The sequence below is a fragment of the Haemaphysalis longicornis genome, unplaced genomic scaffold (assembly GCF_048455015.1).
Source record: "Haemaphysalis longicornis isolate Haplotype H1 unplaced genomic scaffold, Haemaphysalis longicornis Haplotype H1 scaffold_3, whole genome shotgun sequence".
Lineage (NCBI taxonomy): Eukaryota > Metazoa > Arthropoda > Arachnida > Ixodida > Ixodidae > Haemaphysalis > Haemaphysalis longicornis.
Genome location: NW_027526335.1, coordinates 48,546,666 through 48,560,621, shown reverse-complemented (window position 1 = coordinate 48,560,621; position 13,956 = coordinate 48,546,666). Strand labels below are relative to the sequence as shown.

General features: G+C 47.2%; 1 protein-coding gene across 3 annotated transcripts in view; it reads right to left on the bottom strand.

Annotated features, from left to right (window-relative positions):
• Positions 1–618: 618 nt before the first annotated feature.
• Positions 619–13,956, bottom strand: part of LOC144174432 (cytochrome P450 3A14-like) — a 36,486-nt gene continuing 23,148 nt past the window's right edge. For 2 of the 3 annotated variants that reach the window (XM_077703146.1, XM_077703144.1), the window contains exons 11-15: positions 13,691–13,799; positions 9,579–9,673; positions 4,251–4,391; positions 1,174–1,327; positions 619–764 (exon numbers count right to left, since the gene is read on the bottom strand). In XM_077703146.1, the coding sequence (XP_077559272.1) occupies positions 666–764; positions 1,174–1,327; positions 4,251–4,391; positions 9,579–9,673; positions 13,691–13,799 (598 nt within the window). In that variant the 3' untranslated portion in view covers positions 619–665. The remainder of the gene's footprint in view (positions 765–1,173; positions 1,328–4,250; positions 4,392–9,578; positions 9,674–13,690; positions 13,800–13,956) is intronic. The other variant, XM_077703145.1, reaches the window with a different exon arrangement.

Genomic DNA, 13,956 nt, shown 5'->3' with positions numbered 1-13,956 from the left:
GCAAATCCTGCCCCAAACCAGGCACCCTGTAGCACATGGTAGTGGAGAGCCAGCAATCCCCTTTCCGCACCCCTAACCCCAACCCTACCTATGAGCAGTGCGTGGAACTGCTGACCAGCTCCGGTCTCTAACACCAGCGACAACTGGTGGAGAGGGCACGGATGGCCAGTACAGTGCAAGGCATCCAGGACTAAGGCAGTCTCCCACCGGGCGGGTGCCCTAACATCAGTACCTAGACTCAAATAAAGTTTATTCATCATCATCACCATGATGCCCTGGGGCGAAATGGTGCAATAAAAATTAGCCTGATGTATGGCGCGCGACAGGTTAACTTGGCGGCCCGTAAGTAAAGCAGGTGCACGTGGAGGAGAGCGCTCTGACTACGGGGAAGCTGCCGCTTGAATTTCGGCCAGCCTGCCTTACCTGCCTAACCGAGTAATTACGCCTAAGGCGAAGAAACGAAAACAAAAAAAGAGGCCCAAACATGATGTAGCCGTAAAAATGTCATATTCGCTAAGCTTTCGCATTCAATGCAGGTAATAAGACTATTTCCAGAGGAACGTTTCTTCGTAATCGTCTTCACTAAGGCGATCACTCAGTTCACTCCACACATAAACGTCTAACTTGAAAGACGTCTTTTTATTGTCTATGTACGTTGCTTGAGATCATTTTATACGACGGTCATCCTCCAGCTTGCGAAGCAAGATCCAGGGGCCCCTTCCTGGTGTCGACACCATCGCGTACTGTCCCACTTCCATTGTTCCCTGGAAACGGGAGAAATATTACGACGTTTGCTATTATGTGGCATGTAGACCGCAACTTTTACGTCCTCAGTGATATAACGTACAACAAATTACTGGGCTGTGTTGAAAAGACCTTCATTTAGGAATGCGAGTTGGTACGAAATCATTCATGCTTTATATGTTTAAAGAGACACTATACAATTTCGCAATAAATAATCCAGTAACTTTCTTCTTGCAAGGTGCACTTCAGCATTGTTTTCTCATTTAAGAACATTGTTTACAACTGGCGCTAAAATCAGCAACGCCGATTTTCATTTATTTTAGAAATACAGAGTTGCCTTTATTTTCAGCCTTTTGTATAAGGGACATGAGTAATCAACAGACCTAACGCGACGCCTGAAAGCAACATGCCTTAAAACTTATAGCCCACCTTTTGAGATGGTCCGAGCTCCAGGCGGTAATTCTGTAATAATCTGGCGATCGTGTACCTTAACTTCAAAAGCGCCAGCCTCATTCCGACACAGTTACGGGGTCCCACGCCAAAGGGCATGTGCCGCAGAACGGTGTCATGATCGCCGGAAAACCTGCGCATTTGAAGAAACTGCCTTCAGTTTGAAATAAAAAGAAACAGAATATATCATACCCATAACTGCACGTATGAAAGCTGCACTGGTAGTCATGGTGTGTGCTAAACAAAAACTCCAACATTATTACAGAGGCAATAAAAAAAATATACGTTTGGTTCATTAGGCCTTTATGTTTTAATAAGAATACTGTCAATTTAATCACAAACGTCGATCAAATTATTCGATATTAAAAAAAAACAGACAATTTTCGGTGACCTCTCGGTGACGTCACATAATCTCAATCTTTATCGGGGTTCCTCGGGGTTCGGCAGCGGGCAGGCGCTTTTTACACATTTATCAGAGCAGCATGGAGGGCTACCGAACGGTACGTAAGGCGTTGAGGCGACGTGTGTTGACGGGAGTCGCCCCAGCAGCTTGCAGCGCGCATCCCTGTTGGAAATTGTGCGGCAAAATGCCCGCCACGATACCACGGGTCACGTGACGCCACCTGCAGATATAGCACGATCGATTGACTGATTGGGGGGTTTAAAGGGGTCCTGAAATACCTTCCGCCGATGCGTGGATGTACATGTAACCAAATAAAGCAATGTATTAGCAATCTCCTCCCGCAAGAATTTTGTTAAAGCGATGAGTATTAGCTGAGAAATCGTAAATCAAAAACCGCGCATTATCGTCGCGCCGCGTTTCCTCCTCCTTTCAACTTACTCTACGCTGGTGACGGTGAGCGAGCCTTCCCTCCCATGATGCTGCGCTCCTCGGCGGTGACGTACTTCCGCTATTGCGCTGCTCACACTGCTGTCTGCTACGGGCAAGCTTTGTTGACACCATGAATCCCGCACTCCGCTCAAGGCTGGAAAAGCGAACGAAAAATCTGGCCGCATGCGTGCGGCGGCCTGGCCTTGCCCTTTCGCGGTGTACGTTGCTGGCGGCACATAACTTTTTATCGGCGGCGAACTCACAGCCGCACGGGGAGGGTCGTGCGCTCGTTCCCTTGATGCGCCGCGCACTGTTTATCCAAACAGCACCGTATCAGATGTGGCCCCGCTGGTGCCGGGTCTTATTTTGTGGCGCTGGTAATTCCTGCCGGCGGCATGTAAAAAAGACATTTTAAACCGATACAGAACCCGAGCACAAAACGCCAGTTCAGCTTGGGGCGACGCGTGGTGGAGGGCGGCAACGTTGGCAAAACCAACGTTTATAGAACCAAGGTTGGGCAAAACATGCTCCACCGCGGCTCTGAGCTTTCTAGCGCTGGAGCGAGCGCCATTTCTTTGACAATATCAAACATCGGTTGCCCTGGCAACAAGGCACAAACCGCTCTAGAAGCCAGTTACGGTTGCGTGATCCAGGTTCATCTTGGGGCCCCACCTCGCGGCATATAGGCACTGCAGGCATGCTACTCACTCCCATTTGAAGTGCGAGATGCGTTTGGCATTACAGGAGGCGATGGTGTGTGTGTTGTGGACGCCTTTGTTTCGCGATGAAATGCGACGTTGTGCTTCTGCGGGTGTATAGTGCTTCCCATGGTCTGGATTATCTTTCTCGAGCGGCGTAAGACTCAACCTCGCATGGGGTGTGCGTTGCTAAAAGCCATCTCTGCTTGTGCGCTAGTTAAGTGACTTGCTGATCGTCCCCGCAAACCGCGCGCGAGGTGAGTGCCGAATTTACGAGGGGCAGGAGGAGGCAACCCATCGTTGTCAATCGCGGTTCGGACTTGCAAAGCATGTTGTGACGTTGTGTTCGTTCGAAACGCATCTCTGGATTGTTTGGAAGTTGAATAAAATGTATGCGTCAAACCCGGGCATTCGGCTCAGGGCGTTCTCGGCGATTGCAAGAAAGAAGTGCCACGGGGCTTCAACGCTTTCTTTATGGAACGTACTCAAATAAGAGAATATCCATGTCGTGTTATAGCCCTGTTGCATTCAGTACAAACGGTTAAGCGTTTGTTTACACTTGTTTCGTTTGTCGTAAAATGTTCAAGCACTCCGGCACTCCGCTGGCAGATCAGCCGGCGAGTCGATGCTGAGCAGACGACTCATCTCTGCCGGAAGTGCGTGAAAAAGCCTCCCAATACCAGGATGTCTACCTCATGACGAACACCTGGAAATCGATGACGTAGACATGTGAAGATGGCGGCGTCCAAAAACACGAAGGGAAGGGTGAGAAAAAAGCGACAAACTTTGCAACAAAAGTGTGAGCTTTCCGCTGTGCCTAAAAGAGTAATACTTGGCACAGATGATGTTGACGACCCAATCTAACGATTGCGCTAGTCAATTAAGTGTGCTCAAAACGCCTTTTAGGGCCCCTTTAACGCGCCGTCGCTTCACACCCAATGAAGCGCGCCGTAGTGGAGGGCTCCGGAATAATTTTGACCACAAGGGGATGTTTAACGTGCGCCGAAATCTCGAACACACGGGCGTTTTTGCTTTTCGCCTCCATCAGAAAAGCGGGTGCCGCGGCCGGGAATCGAATCCGCACATAAAGCACCACCGCGTCGTGCTGTTCAAACACCTACAGAACACACTGGTCGCTTGAAAATTGTTCGCAATGCGTTTTTTCACGTAAAATCACGGGTGAACGAGAGGCTCTGCATGCCGTTGGTTTTTCAGGAGTTCCTGCGTCGAAGACGCACTCGTCATTTTGGATCGCGTTACTCGTAATGATTTATTTATATACACCTGAATTGCATTCCCATAAGTAATTCCTTTCAACTAAAATTTAGAGCCAGCTCTCATAAAGTACCGGAGCAGTTCCTTATGATACCGCCATAGAATTTTGTCATTACATCTCTCTCGGATTGTAAGAAGAGGGGCAATGTTTTTTTTGTTTGTTATGCACTAAGGTGCGAAGCTTAACACGTCTAGTCAAACAGTAACTAATTTGGACGTTTTCAAATAATAATGTCAGAAAAACACCGCACCTGTCTGGATTAAACTCCGAAGGGTCACTCCAGCATTTAGGATCCCTCAGCATCTGGTACTGCGACACCATAAAGCAAGTTCCAGCCTTGAACCTGATGCCGTTGTACTCGAAATCTTCTTTGGCTTTTCGTGTCATAAACCTGCGGATAGTGACGTATTTGTAAGAGGCAAAAATGTACCTACAGTAAGGTTGTGAGAGACCACGCTCCCCCGAAACATCGACCAGCCCCGTTAGGGGTGAAATATTCAATTTATTTAAAGATAACAAAGATCGCCCACCCCCCTAAAATCGCGCTAGCATCGACTCGTCCGAATGCCCGGGAAGTTCCCTCGGCAAAAAGGTCCCGCGACCGCGAAGACCGCCGATGACTTGATTCTGAAGAAAAGTGTCAGAGCCTTTCCGGCTGTCTACTTGATACTTCCACACTTTCGGTTGGTGGTGTGGCCACCTTTTTTGTAGTTCTTCGCGCCTGTCGTGAAAGTTCGCCCGTTCCGTCTTTTTATCTTTATATCCCTGTAGTTTGGGTGGGCGTTCTTTCGGAACTTTACAGTATAGGGCTTTTTTCTGATACTATTGATCAATCCGGAGCGCCCAACTTAAAAGAAAACGTGTCTGTTTTATGCATGTGTTGATGATCGCGAACACGGAACTCAAGATGAAAAAGTTGGAGTTATAGATAGCAAAGCCCTTAAAGATGAAGCAGATGCATTAGTTTTTTTCTGCACTCGTGTGGTTCAATATCACGACTGAGAATTATCATCTTTTTGACGCATGAATGGCTTATTGATGTCAGTCTCGACACCCTTTAAACCACACTCTGCAGACAAAAAAGTGCTTGTATAAGATGCACCATCGTAAAAGTCACAGTTATTACTGCAGTTCTACCAAGAGATATTTAAGTTAATATCAATATGCAAAGTATATCTCTTTCTGCTCTGGCCTTCTCAAACGCGATTGAGTTATTCCTTATGAAACTATATCTGCATCAGCGCTGCTAAACGGCCAATTTCAATAACAGTCGATCGCGATCCAGCTCGGCTCAGTCGCAATTACCACCAACGAATAAGCGCGCTGACGATTTGCGCTCGAATTTCTATTTTCTGAAATAACTAAAGAATACCATAGCCTGCAGCGCCTGGCGCGGTAGGAATAAGAGCAACCAAGCTTGTGGCAGCATACCGAGTACACGTTGCAGAGTTGTGCTTTGTAAAAACTCGTAAGTGGGCAAACCCAGGCCACACATAGTTGGGGCTCTTCGATTTACAGTCTCGGACTCACCGCGGATAGTCCGCGGGTAGTCCGAGGATTCCCCGAAGCCATAGGGATTCATGGGAAAATCGAATGCCGTACTGCTTCTCTTGCAGTTTGCGGTAAGTCCGAGATTGTAAATCGAAGAGTCCCAGTGAAGAGCTGTCCTGAAACAGTTTGGGGTCGCGCGCTGCAGCAACAGCTTCTCATAACTTGAAAAGACGACGGTAGTGCCACGAATAATTAACTTCTTGCAGGTAACGCTGTTGTTCTAGACAGGATGTGAGCTTGGAAAAGGATAATTATATGGTGAAATGGGCTGCCTGAATTATCTCAATGGTAATACACCCGCCACGTCAGCAGCACGTGAGCACCACGCGGTCAACTTTTACGCCAAACACCCGACGTTGAATGAGCTTATGTACTGTCGGCCGGCAGCATAACATCAACAGTAAGCCTCTAGTATTTTTGTTCTAGTAATTTCCATGGGCAGCAGTTTGACATATTGTCTCTAATGCGACGATGCCGTACCCACCAAGGCCACTCAGACTATAGTCGAAGGGCGAAGCATCGGAGCGCTACGATGACGAAAACTCGAGCGGTACGGTGTTCGGGTATTCCTACCGACTTGCAGAATAATCAGGATACATTGAAATACGTGCGTGTGGGGCACATGCTGGTGGCGGAGTGCGTATGTTCAGTTGGAATGAGTTACGAGAGTTCGCGGACAACCTTGGTTTGGAAAGAACATCGTTTGCCGTATGCGCATTTTCATGTAGGCTGCTGTCGCGTTTGGCGCCCGTTCACGGGACTGTCACTTGCATCATGCACCGTCACTTGCAAACTTTTGAACGTACTGAGGGATGTTTCAGCGTACAGTTATAGACAAATAAAAAGCTAACATGAAAATATGAACCAGAACACACAAAATTGAAAAATACGGTTCGTTGACATCCAATATTGGCGCGCTATTGTTATATTGGGAAAGCCACAATTCTTAACAGTTTTTTTTTTTACTGACCTACGCGGCGTTTTGACTTGCATGGGATGAAATCGTGCCAATTCTGCCTTCTGGTTCATGTTTTCGTGTTCGTGTTTCATTTTTGTATGCCATTTACGTCGAAATAAATACGGTTGACTTTACAAAGTTTTACTGCAAAAATGCAGATTTTAATACTCTTGCAACTTACATTTACAGCTTAATTCATGAGAATGTTAATATGGAATCTCCTCTCTAGACATTCAAAACCCTCTCACACATCAGCACAGTTCAGCAATGGTAAAAAGCAACATCTAGGTACTTTCTTATTAAAACTCATTTATGGCTCACTGCAGTCCTCAAATGTCACTGGCTTTCGTATCTCTTCTGGAGTTAACCTTTTCGTACCATATTTCGTATAAAGCTTTTGCGTCAATCTCGAGTTTAAATTTAACCTCTGAACAATGCTGTAAATATGTTGAAATTTATATTGTTCACCATTTCATGTAATGTATTGCTCTTTAGTTTTTCTCGAACTATTTTTGTCTATGAAATCATTTTAGGGACTAATCATGTCGCTTTTTTTAGTTAATTCAGAAGTGCCGGGATTCCGTGGACAGTTCTTGTAACATCGGGCCCTCCTTCTGCATTGCGTGCGAACAATAATCAAATAGACAGAAATATAAATCGAAAAGGTCAGCAAAACAGCCTATTTCTCTCAAGCTCTGTAGCTCTTACATCTCATCAGACGCCTCATCAAATGGGACAGGCCAAAACTTTTGTACTCCCCGATGAAGGGCGAAGAATCGCTGTTCCTTGCTCAGAAATATCCTTCCCAATATTTTAAACATAATGACCTTCAGGAGCATCAGTACCCTGTCTGTCGCGGCATTTGCGCATCGTGCGCAGTATTTTTAACAGAAAGGCTGTTTAGGAAATCGTTACAGTTTCGTGTCCACAGTTAAAACTACCAACAAAATGCCGAGCGCTCGTGAGTGCGTTCCTTGCGGCGATCACCCAGCGTCCCCTTCGCATGTTTGCCAAGCCAAGCATACACACTTAGGGAGATTGGCCAAGATTGGCAAAAAAAAAAAAAAACTCCAGCGTTGGAGTAAAGGTAGTCGTTTTTTGATAAAATATCGCTGGTGCGCACACGTAAGTTGTACTCTATATACAATAAATGCTTGTGTACTGTGCAATGATGAAAACCTATGTGTGGTGCCGCCATTTGCGTATAATGCACTGTTAATGTTATCTTAGGTGGTACTCATATGAACCTAATTGTGTTGCCATATACGGCTAGTTGCAGGGGGTAAACGAGCCAAGTGGTGGAAAACGCCCATTTTTACTTGCCACCCTCAGTTTTGTTGTTAAACTGAGCCAAAGGGAAAGTAATTGGCAGAAGGAACACTTATATAGTCACAATACATTTTACGGTACTGATTTTGGTTGCAGAATGAATGGCTCTTCAACGAATATATCAACTCTCACGCTGAACAAGACGGCAATTACGTACAGGACGGATACAGACGTTTTAGCTTGTGGCGGGACACGCACCCCTCATTTACGAAAACACTTGGCATTTACTTGCTATTCTTTTGGCATTAAAACAGAACTAATATAGTTGCTATGGTAGTGCGCGAAGAAGCTGAAACCAACCAGCTACTTCGCGAAGTGAGTTGTTTTCTGTGAAGTCTGCCATCGTTGCAACGTGTTGTCGTTGAATGAGTAACATTGCTGGGATAGACCATTACAACAGCAGCTTACGTAATACAGATAGCGGCTGTAACGTCACTTTTATTGTTTACCGTAAGTCTACGAGGTGGCGGAAGCGGCATGTACTTAGACTTACGCTTTGTTCGCATTTCAATGACACCCGATTCCAATATGCGCGGTAATAGTCTTCGTCAGCGCGGTCCTCTACATTAGAACACAAATTTGTTTCTGGAGTGAGAACATCTAACCTCTGCTATAGCCTAGCCCACGTTCGAAGGATCCAACACTGTTATGCGCCGTGCGGAAATGTAAAAAAAATGAAAAAAGCTCGCACTAATGCGTAAGACCTGAACGTAGCGAAGCTGTACGCAACCTTCACGACCATCACGAAGGTTAAATCCCCGATTGCAACCGCTTTGCTTCTCCGTTGCCGCAATGACCTTCACTGAATAATTGTTGCTATAAGTGTGAGCTGTCTTCAATTTTTGGAAGTGATAATTATTGGACATCACCTTGGAGGGGCTCTGAGCAAGTGGTGCCACGATATCGGCGAACGCTGGAGTTTTTTTTTTTTGACAAAGCTTGGCCAACTTCCCAAGTGTGTATGCTTGGCTTGCAAACGTGAGCCGGTGACGCTGGGCAATCGCCACGCAGCACGCACACATGAGCGTTCGGCATTTTCCTGTTTTTTTTTAACTGACGGCCGGTCAAAGCCATCTTGGCCAATCTCCCTATGTGGGTACGCTTGGCTTTGCAAACGGGCTCAAAGGACGATGGGCGGTCGTCACAATGCGCGCACACATGAGCGCTATGAATTTTCTTGGGTTTCTTAACTGCCGGGCGGTCGCCGCAAAACCCGCGCTCACGTGCGCGAACTCGGCACTTCCTTGGAATTTTAAGAAAGTGCCGAGACACGAACCCACCCTTATTTCCCTCCCCGAACTGCCCATCATGCGGCATTCCCGCCACCTTATCCCACACCATGTGGGCTTGCCCCAATGATCCTTTTTCCTCAATCACCTGCGACGAGCACTGGGAGAGGGCGTTGGACAGCTCTGATCCGGAGGTTCAAGCCTCCCTGACGAATCAGGCTGCCATTGTCGCCGCCAGGCTAAAGCCAGCAGCCACCACGTCCCCGTAACAGAGCTAGGCTAAATAAAGCTTACCTGCACCTCCTCCTCCGAGACACGAACTGCAGACACGAAAAATTGCTCCTTGCTAAAAAGCTTCGCTCTTAAAAAAACTCCGAAGTTGGACCGAGGATTGGAACAACTTTGGAATTCCTTATAGTATGCGTTATTTGTGACTTGTGAGCCCGACTCTCTGACATGTGAGACAAAAAATGCTCGTCTCATCACTGGTTTTCACTGAGAGTGTACTTACGTGAGCCCTGGCGGATAAAGACGCAGCGCCTCGTCCACTACTTGCGCCAAGTACTTCGCTTGCTTCATTACTACATCGTATTCCAGAACACCCTGCTAAGAATATCAAAGAAACCAGCCATGTTAGTTTGGGGTTCTACAACTGTACACCCGCCCAATTTTTACAGATATCACTAAAGCGTCGACCGTTCGCGCCGCGTGATGGAGTGATACGGCAAACTCGGCGATAATAGCCGCATGCGCACTAAGCAAAGGCCGCTGCTGCCGTCGTCGTCTGCTCGGCTGTTCCAAGAACAGAGCCCCCCCCCCCCCCCCCCCACTCCCGATTTTTGTTATTTGCTTGTCACACTGCCTGCCATAGTTGAAAAGTTTCTTCAAGACCAGGCATGTGGCGCCAAATGAAAACAGAGTAATCAGCGTTACCGAACGAACCTTGCGCTGAACGAACCTTGCGTTTGGTAACGATGATTATTTTTTTTAAGTTGGCGCCATGTGCCTGGTCTTGAAGAAACGTTTCTAGTGTGGCAGGCAGTGTGATAAGCGAATAACAAAAATTGGGGGCTGCCCTCTGCTTTTGGAACAGCCTAGCAGACGACTGCAGCAGCGGCCTTCGGTTAGTGCGCATGCGGCTACTCTCGCCGAGTTTGCCGTATCACTCCATCACGCGGCGCTGATAGACCGAATGGTCGACGCTCCTGTGATATTGGAAAAAAAATTGGGCGGGTGTACACTTTGGAAAAAAAAAATTGTGCATGTTCATACGTGCGAATGACGTCGGGATTCAATTTCGTAGTGAAGAAGCAGAAAACAATTTATTGGCATTTGACATTAAAGCTGCTCTTAAAGGTGAAGCAAAAAGATATAGTTCGTGCTGTAGGCGCGTTACAGTGCCACAAGGATTCAACCAAGGTACAGTCATGGACAATTCAAATACGAACCGCGGAGCGCATGGCCGAAGATACCGGTGTCTGGCAGCGGCCGTGGAAAACGCACGGACATGCGCAGTTGAGATGACGGGAGCGAGGCTGCGTGTCCCACTGCGATATATTGCCCTCTCCTCTCTCGCATGCTTGCCTTGTCGCCATGCCGCCAGAGCGCTGAAAACAATTGTTGGCAATGCGGCGCGAGATAGTATCTGCGGCGACTGTGTGCTCGGCTCACACGAGCACCTGCTCCCCGCGTGTGCCGGTGTCACATTGCCGCCATAGCTTTGCATGTGGAAGGCCGTAACTTGATCAAATACCAATAGACACCTGGGTCACGCCCAAAACTATGCTCAGTAATGCCCGCTCCGCAGATTTCTACAAGCAGTGAGGTGCCTGCCAAAAAAAAAACGAAAAAAATCGCGCCGCCAAAATTGATGTGCAAGGGCAACTGGCCTATAGAATGATTTGACCTGCCTATCTTCTTAATTTTTTGAATATTAGAATTCTGCCAGTGATTTTTCCAGCCCACACATTGCTTGCAGTTAATGTATATCATTGGAGACGACTTCTGGTGGTACATCTATTTGCTACAAGCACTGAATCCGCCAAGTGACTCAGCCATGACTCCGTCGAACAAAGGCGCATTCTTGTTGGCGGCCAGCTGATTGTTCAATTCCCGAGCCACTTCGCCACGAACGCAAAACAATTCAGTGCCATCAGAAGTTAGGCGGCATGCATTTGTTTTTGTCTTCATTTATGCGCTCTGGTTTTCTTCAAGAAAGCATGATGAGCTCAACAGTATGCCTTGCGAGAGCATGCACGCGTTTCCCAGGTAAGCACTGGCCGCAGCCGCAAGCAATTATGCGCCGCATTGCTCTCAACGCGACCAACACCATCAGCTGCAGCGGCGATAGTACTTGCAGTGCTTGCAGCGCTCTTGTGGCATGGCGACAAGGCAAGCATGCGAGCGAGAAGAGGGCAACATATTGCAGTGGAACACGAAGCCTCGCTCCCGTCATCTCAACTGCGCATGTCCGTGCGTTTTCCACGGCCGCTGCCAGGTGACGGCACTGGTATCTTCGGCCGTGCGATCCGCGGTTTGTATTTGAATTCTCCATGACTGTACATTCCAGTTATGCAGTTTAACTACCGGCAGACCAGCTCCAATGGCGGAAATTACCAGATTACCAGATGGCAAAGCGACGTTGGTGCCCTTACCTTCATTGGCATTAGGTACGCGTTTTTCTTTCGCTGTCGTGAAAAAGACGGCAAGGGCCCTATTCTCGACTGCACAAATTGCCGGCAATTCAGGCAATTTGCCGGAAGTCTTTTCTGATTGGCTTTCAATTTTGGTCACGTGCTTCCGTTTGACAAAGCGGTTGGGTGTGCTGTCGTCATTTTGACGTTTCATGTCGTTTAAGCGGGATTCACACGACGGAGAAACCCTCTCTTTTTGGCCCGCGGGACCCGCTCACGTGACCGGTTTTAGGCTCCGCCCCTCGGTGGGGATAGCACGTGGTGGCTCCGCGAAAGAAAATGCCTCCGCGTGTTTTCGCTCGACGGCGGTGGCCCTCGGCGGGGAATAAAACCTGTTCCTCGGCGCTGTCGTCTGCTACTCACTCCGCGTAGCTCCGCACGTGTGGATGCGCCGCCAGGCCGGATAATCCGGTCACGTGCTGTTGACGTCACATATCCGTCCGCCTCCGTGAGAGGGTTCCTCCGTCGTGTGAATCCCGCTTTACGGACACCAGTTCTAAAGTTTGCCTTATTTCTCGTTACTAAAGGCGCATAATTCCTGGCCGGCAATGAAAAACCAGATAAATGAAGCGGATATGACAACGTAAGCCTGTCTTTGCTATTGAACAACAATACTGCTTGTAATACACACCCCCTCTGTGATTGGCTGAGAAGGCGTGACGTTATTTAAACAGTTGGCGGGAACGATTACGTCATGCATTGGCAACTTCAGCCTGCGTAAAAGTTACGTAATGCTACGTAACAGCTTGAAAATGGCGGCTGTTTTTGTCGCAAAATACAAGCAAAATAAGGCAAAAAATTGCCCCACCTTACGGCGCCGCGACATGTGCGGCAATTTGCAGCAGGCGCTGTTTCGCATGCGCGCTGTTTAAAGCATGTTTCCTACCGAAACAAATTATAGTTTTAACTGCTTCGAAGTCAGCGATCATGGAGCATACAAATAACGTGCAGTATTTTGCTTTTATGTTTGGCAATAAAATAAAAATTATTTGTTTGGCGTAACCGCAACATAAGAGGGCAGTACAAGCCTCTCCATGACAAAGAGAACCCAATGCATGGCATTTGTCCATACTCGTCCTAGTAAGCTGTTGGGTCACATGATCGAACTCAAGAAAAAAATAACAAAGAAAAGTGACTATTTGGTTCATTACAGTGCTGATTGAAGTCGAGCTTGACGAATGAGTGAATCGGCGACATCGGTGCGCTCCGCGGTTATCAGGCGAAGCGCTTCGCTACTCTTATGTGTCATAGAAGCGATGCTCGCGGCCGTCTTTTTCTGTGATCACGCTATAAACTTGTCACATAGCAACAGACGATGGCGTGGCGGTAGCAGGGAAGGCGATAACGCAACAAAGCTTGCGTTTAAGCTGAGAGCCCAGCTATGTTACTAAAAGCGATTGAAAGAAATAAATATACACGGTAAAAAAGTTGTGTGATGTTCTTTAGCTCGACATCCGCCTTTCGCTCGCTTTTGGATCAACGTTACTTGATCGCCTTGTGTTGACACCAAATTTGACCTCCAGAAATGTGTTTTTCTTGCCAGCCTCAGCTACCGTCTTAATTTTTATAGTACATGCCAAGTGTTTTTATACCCTTCTTGCACAATATTTGATAACTTGGTAGCGATCTTTATGAGTGACTCGTCAAATTACACTGCATGTCGTCATAGCAATAGGTGCAGCACGTCACTGATTGCTTACGTCGTGCTTACGCAAAAAAAACATGGGCGAATTGCCGGCAATTTGTGCAGTCGAGAATAGGGCCCCAAGATTGATTACGGAGTAGGATTTCAAAAAAGCGTTTCTTTTCTCCCCCGCAAGGCAAAGGAAAGTCATATTCTACGAAGCAAGCTTGTTTAAGATTAACGCGTGTCATGGAATTGTACAAGTAACGTCAGTATATTGACGTTACAGAGAAACACTGCGCTTACGTTATCAGCAACAGCATCGGCGATTTCTTGCCGAATCCTCCCTTGCACTTCTGGGTGCTTCCCAAGCAGATAAACTATGTAGCTTAGAGCCGTGGCCGTTGTTTCAAATCTGCATTAGGAAGAAAAATAACACAATTGAAAACAAGATTTAATAAACTTTTCTTGAGATGATGCGCCCTGAATACAATAAACAAGGCTCGCCCATACACTATAATAATGAGGTTGTATCGAAATACTTTGCGACTAAAGGGGCGGTGTTTACCACG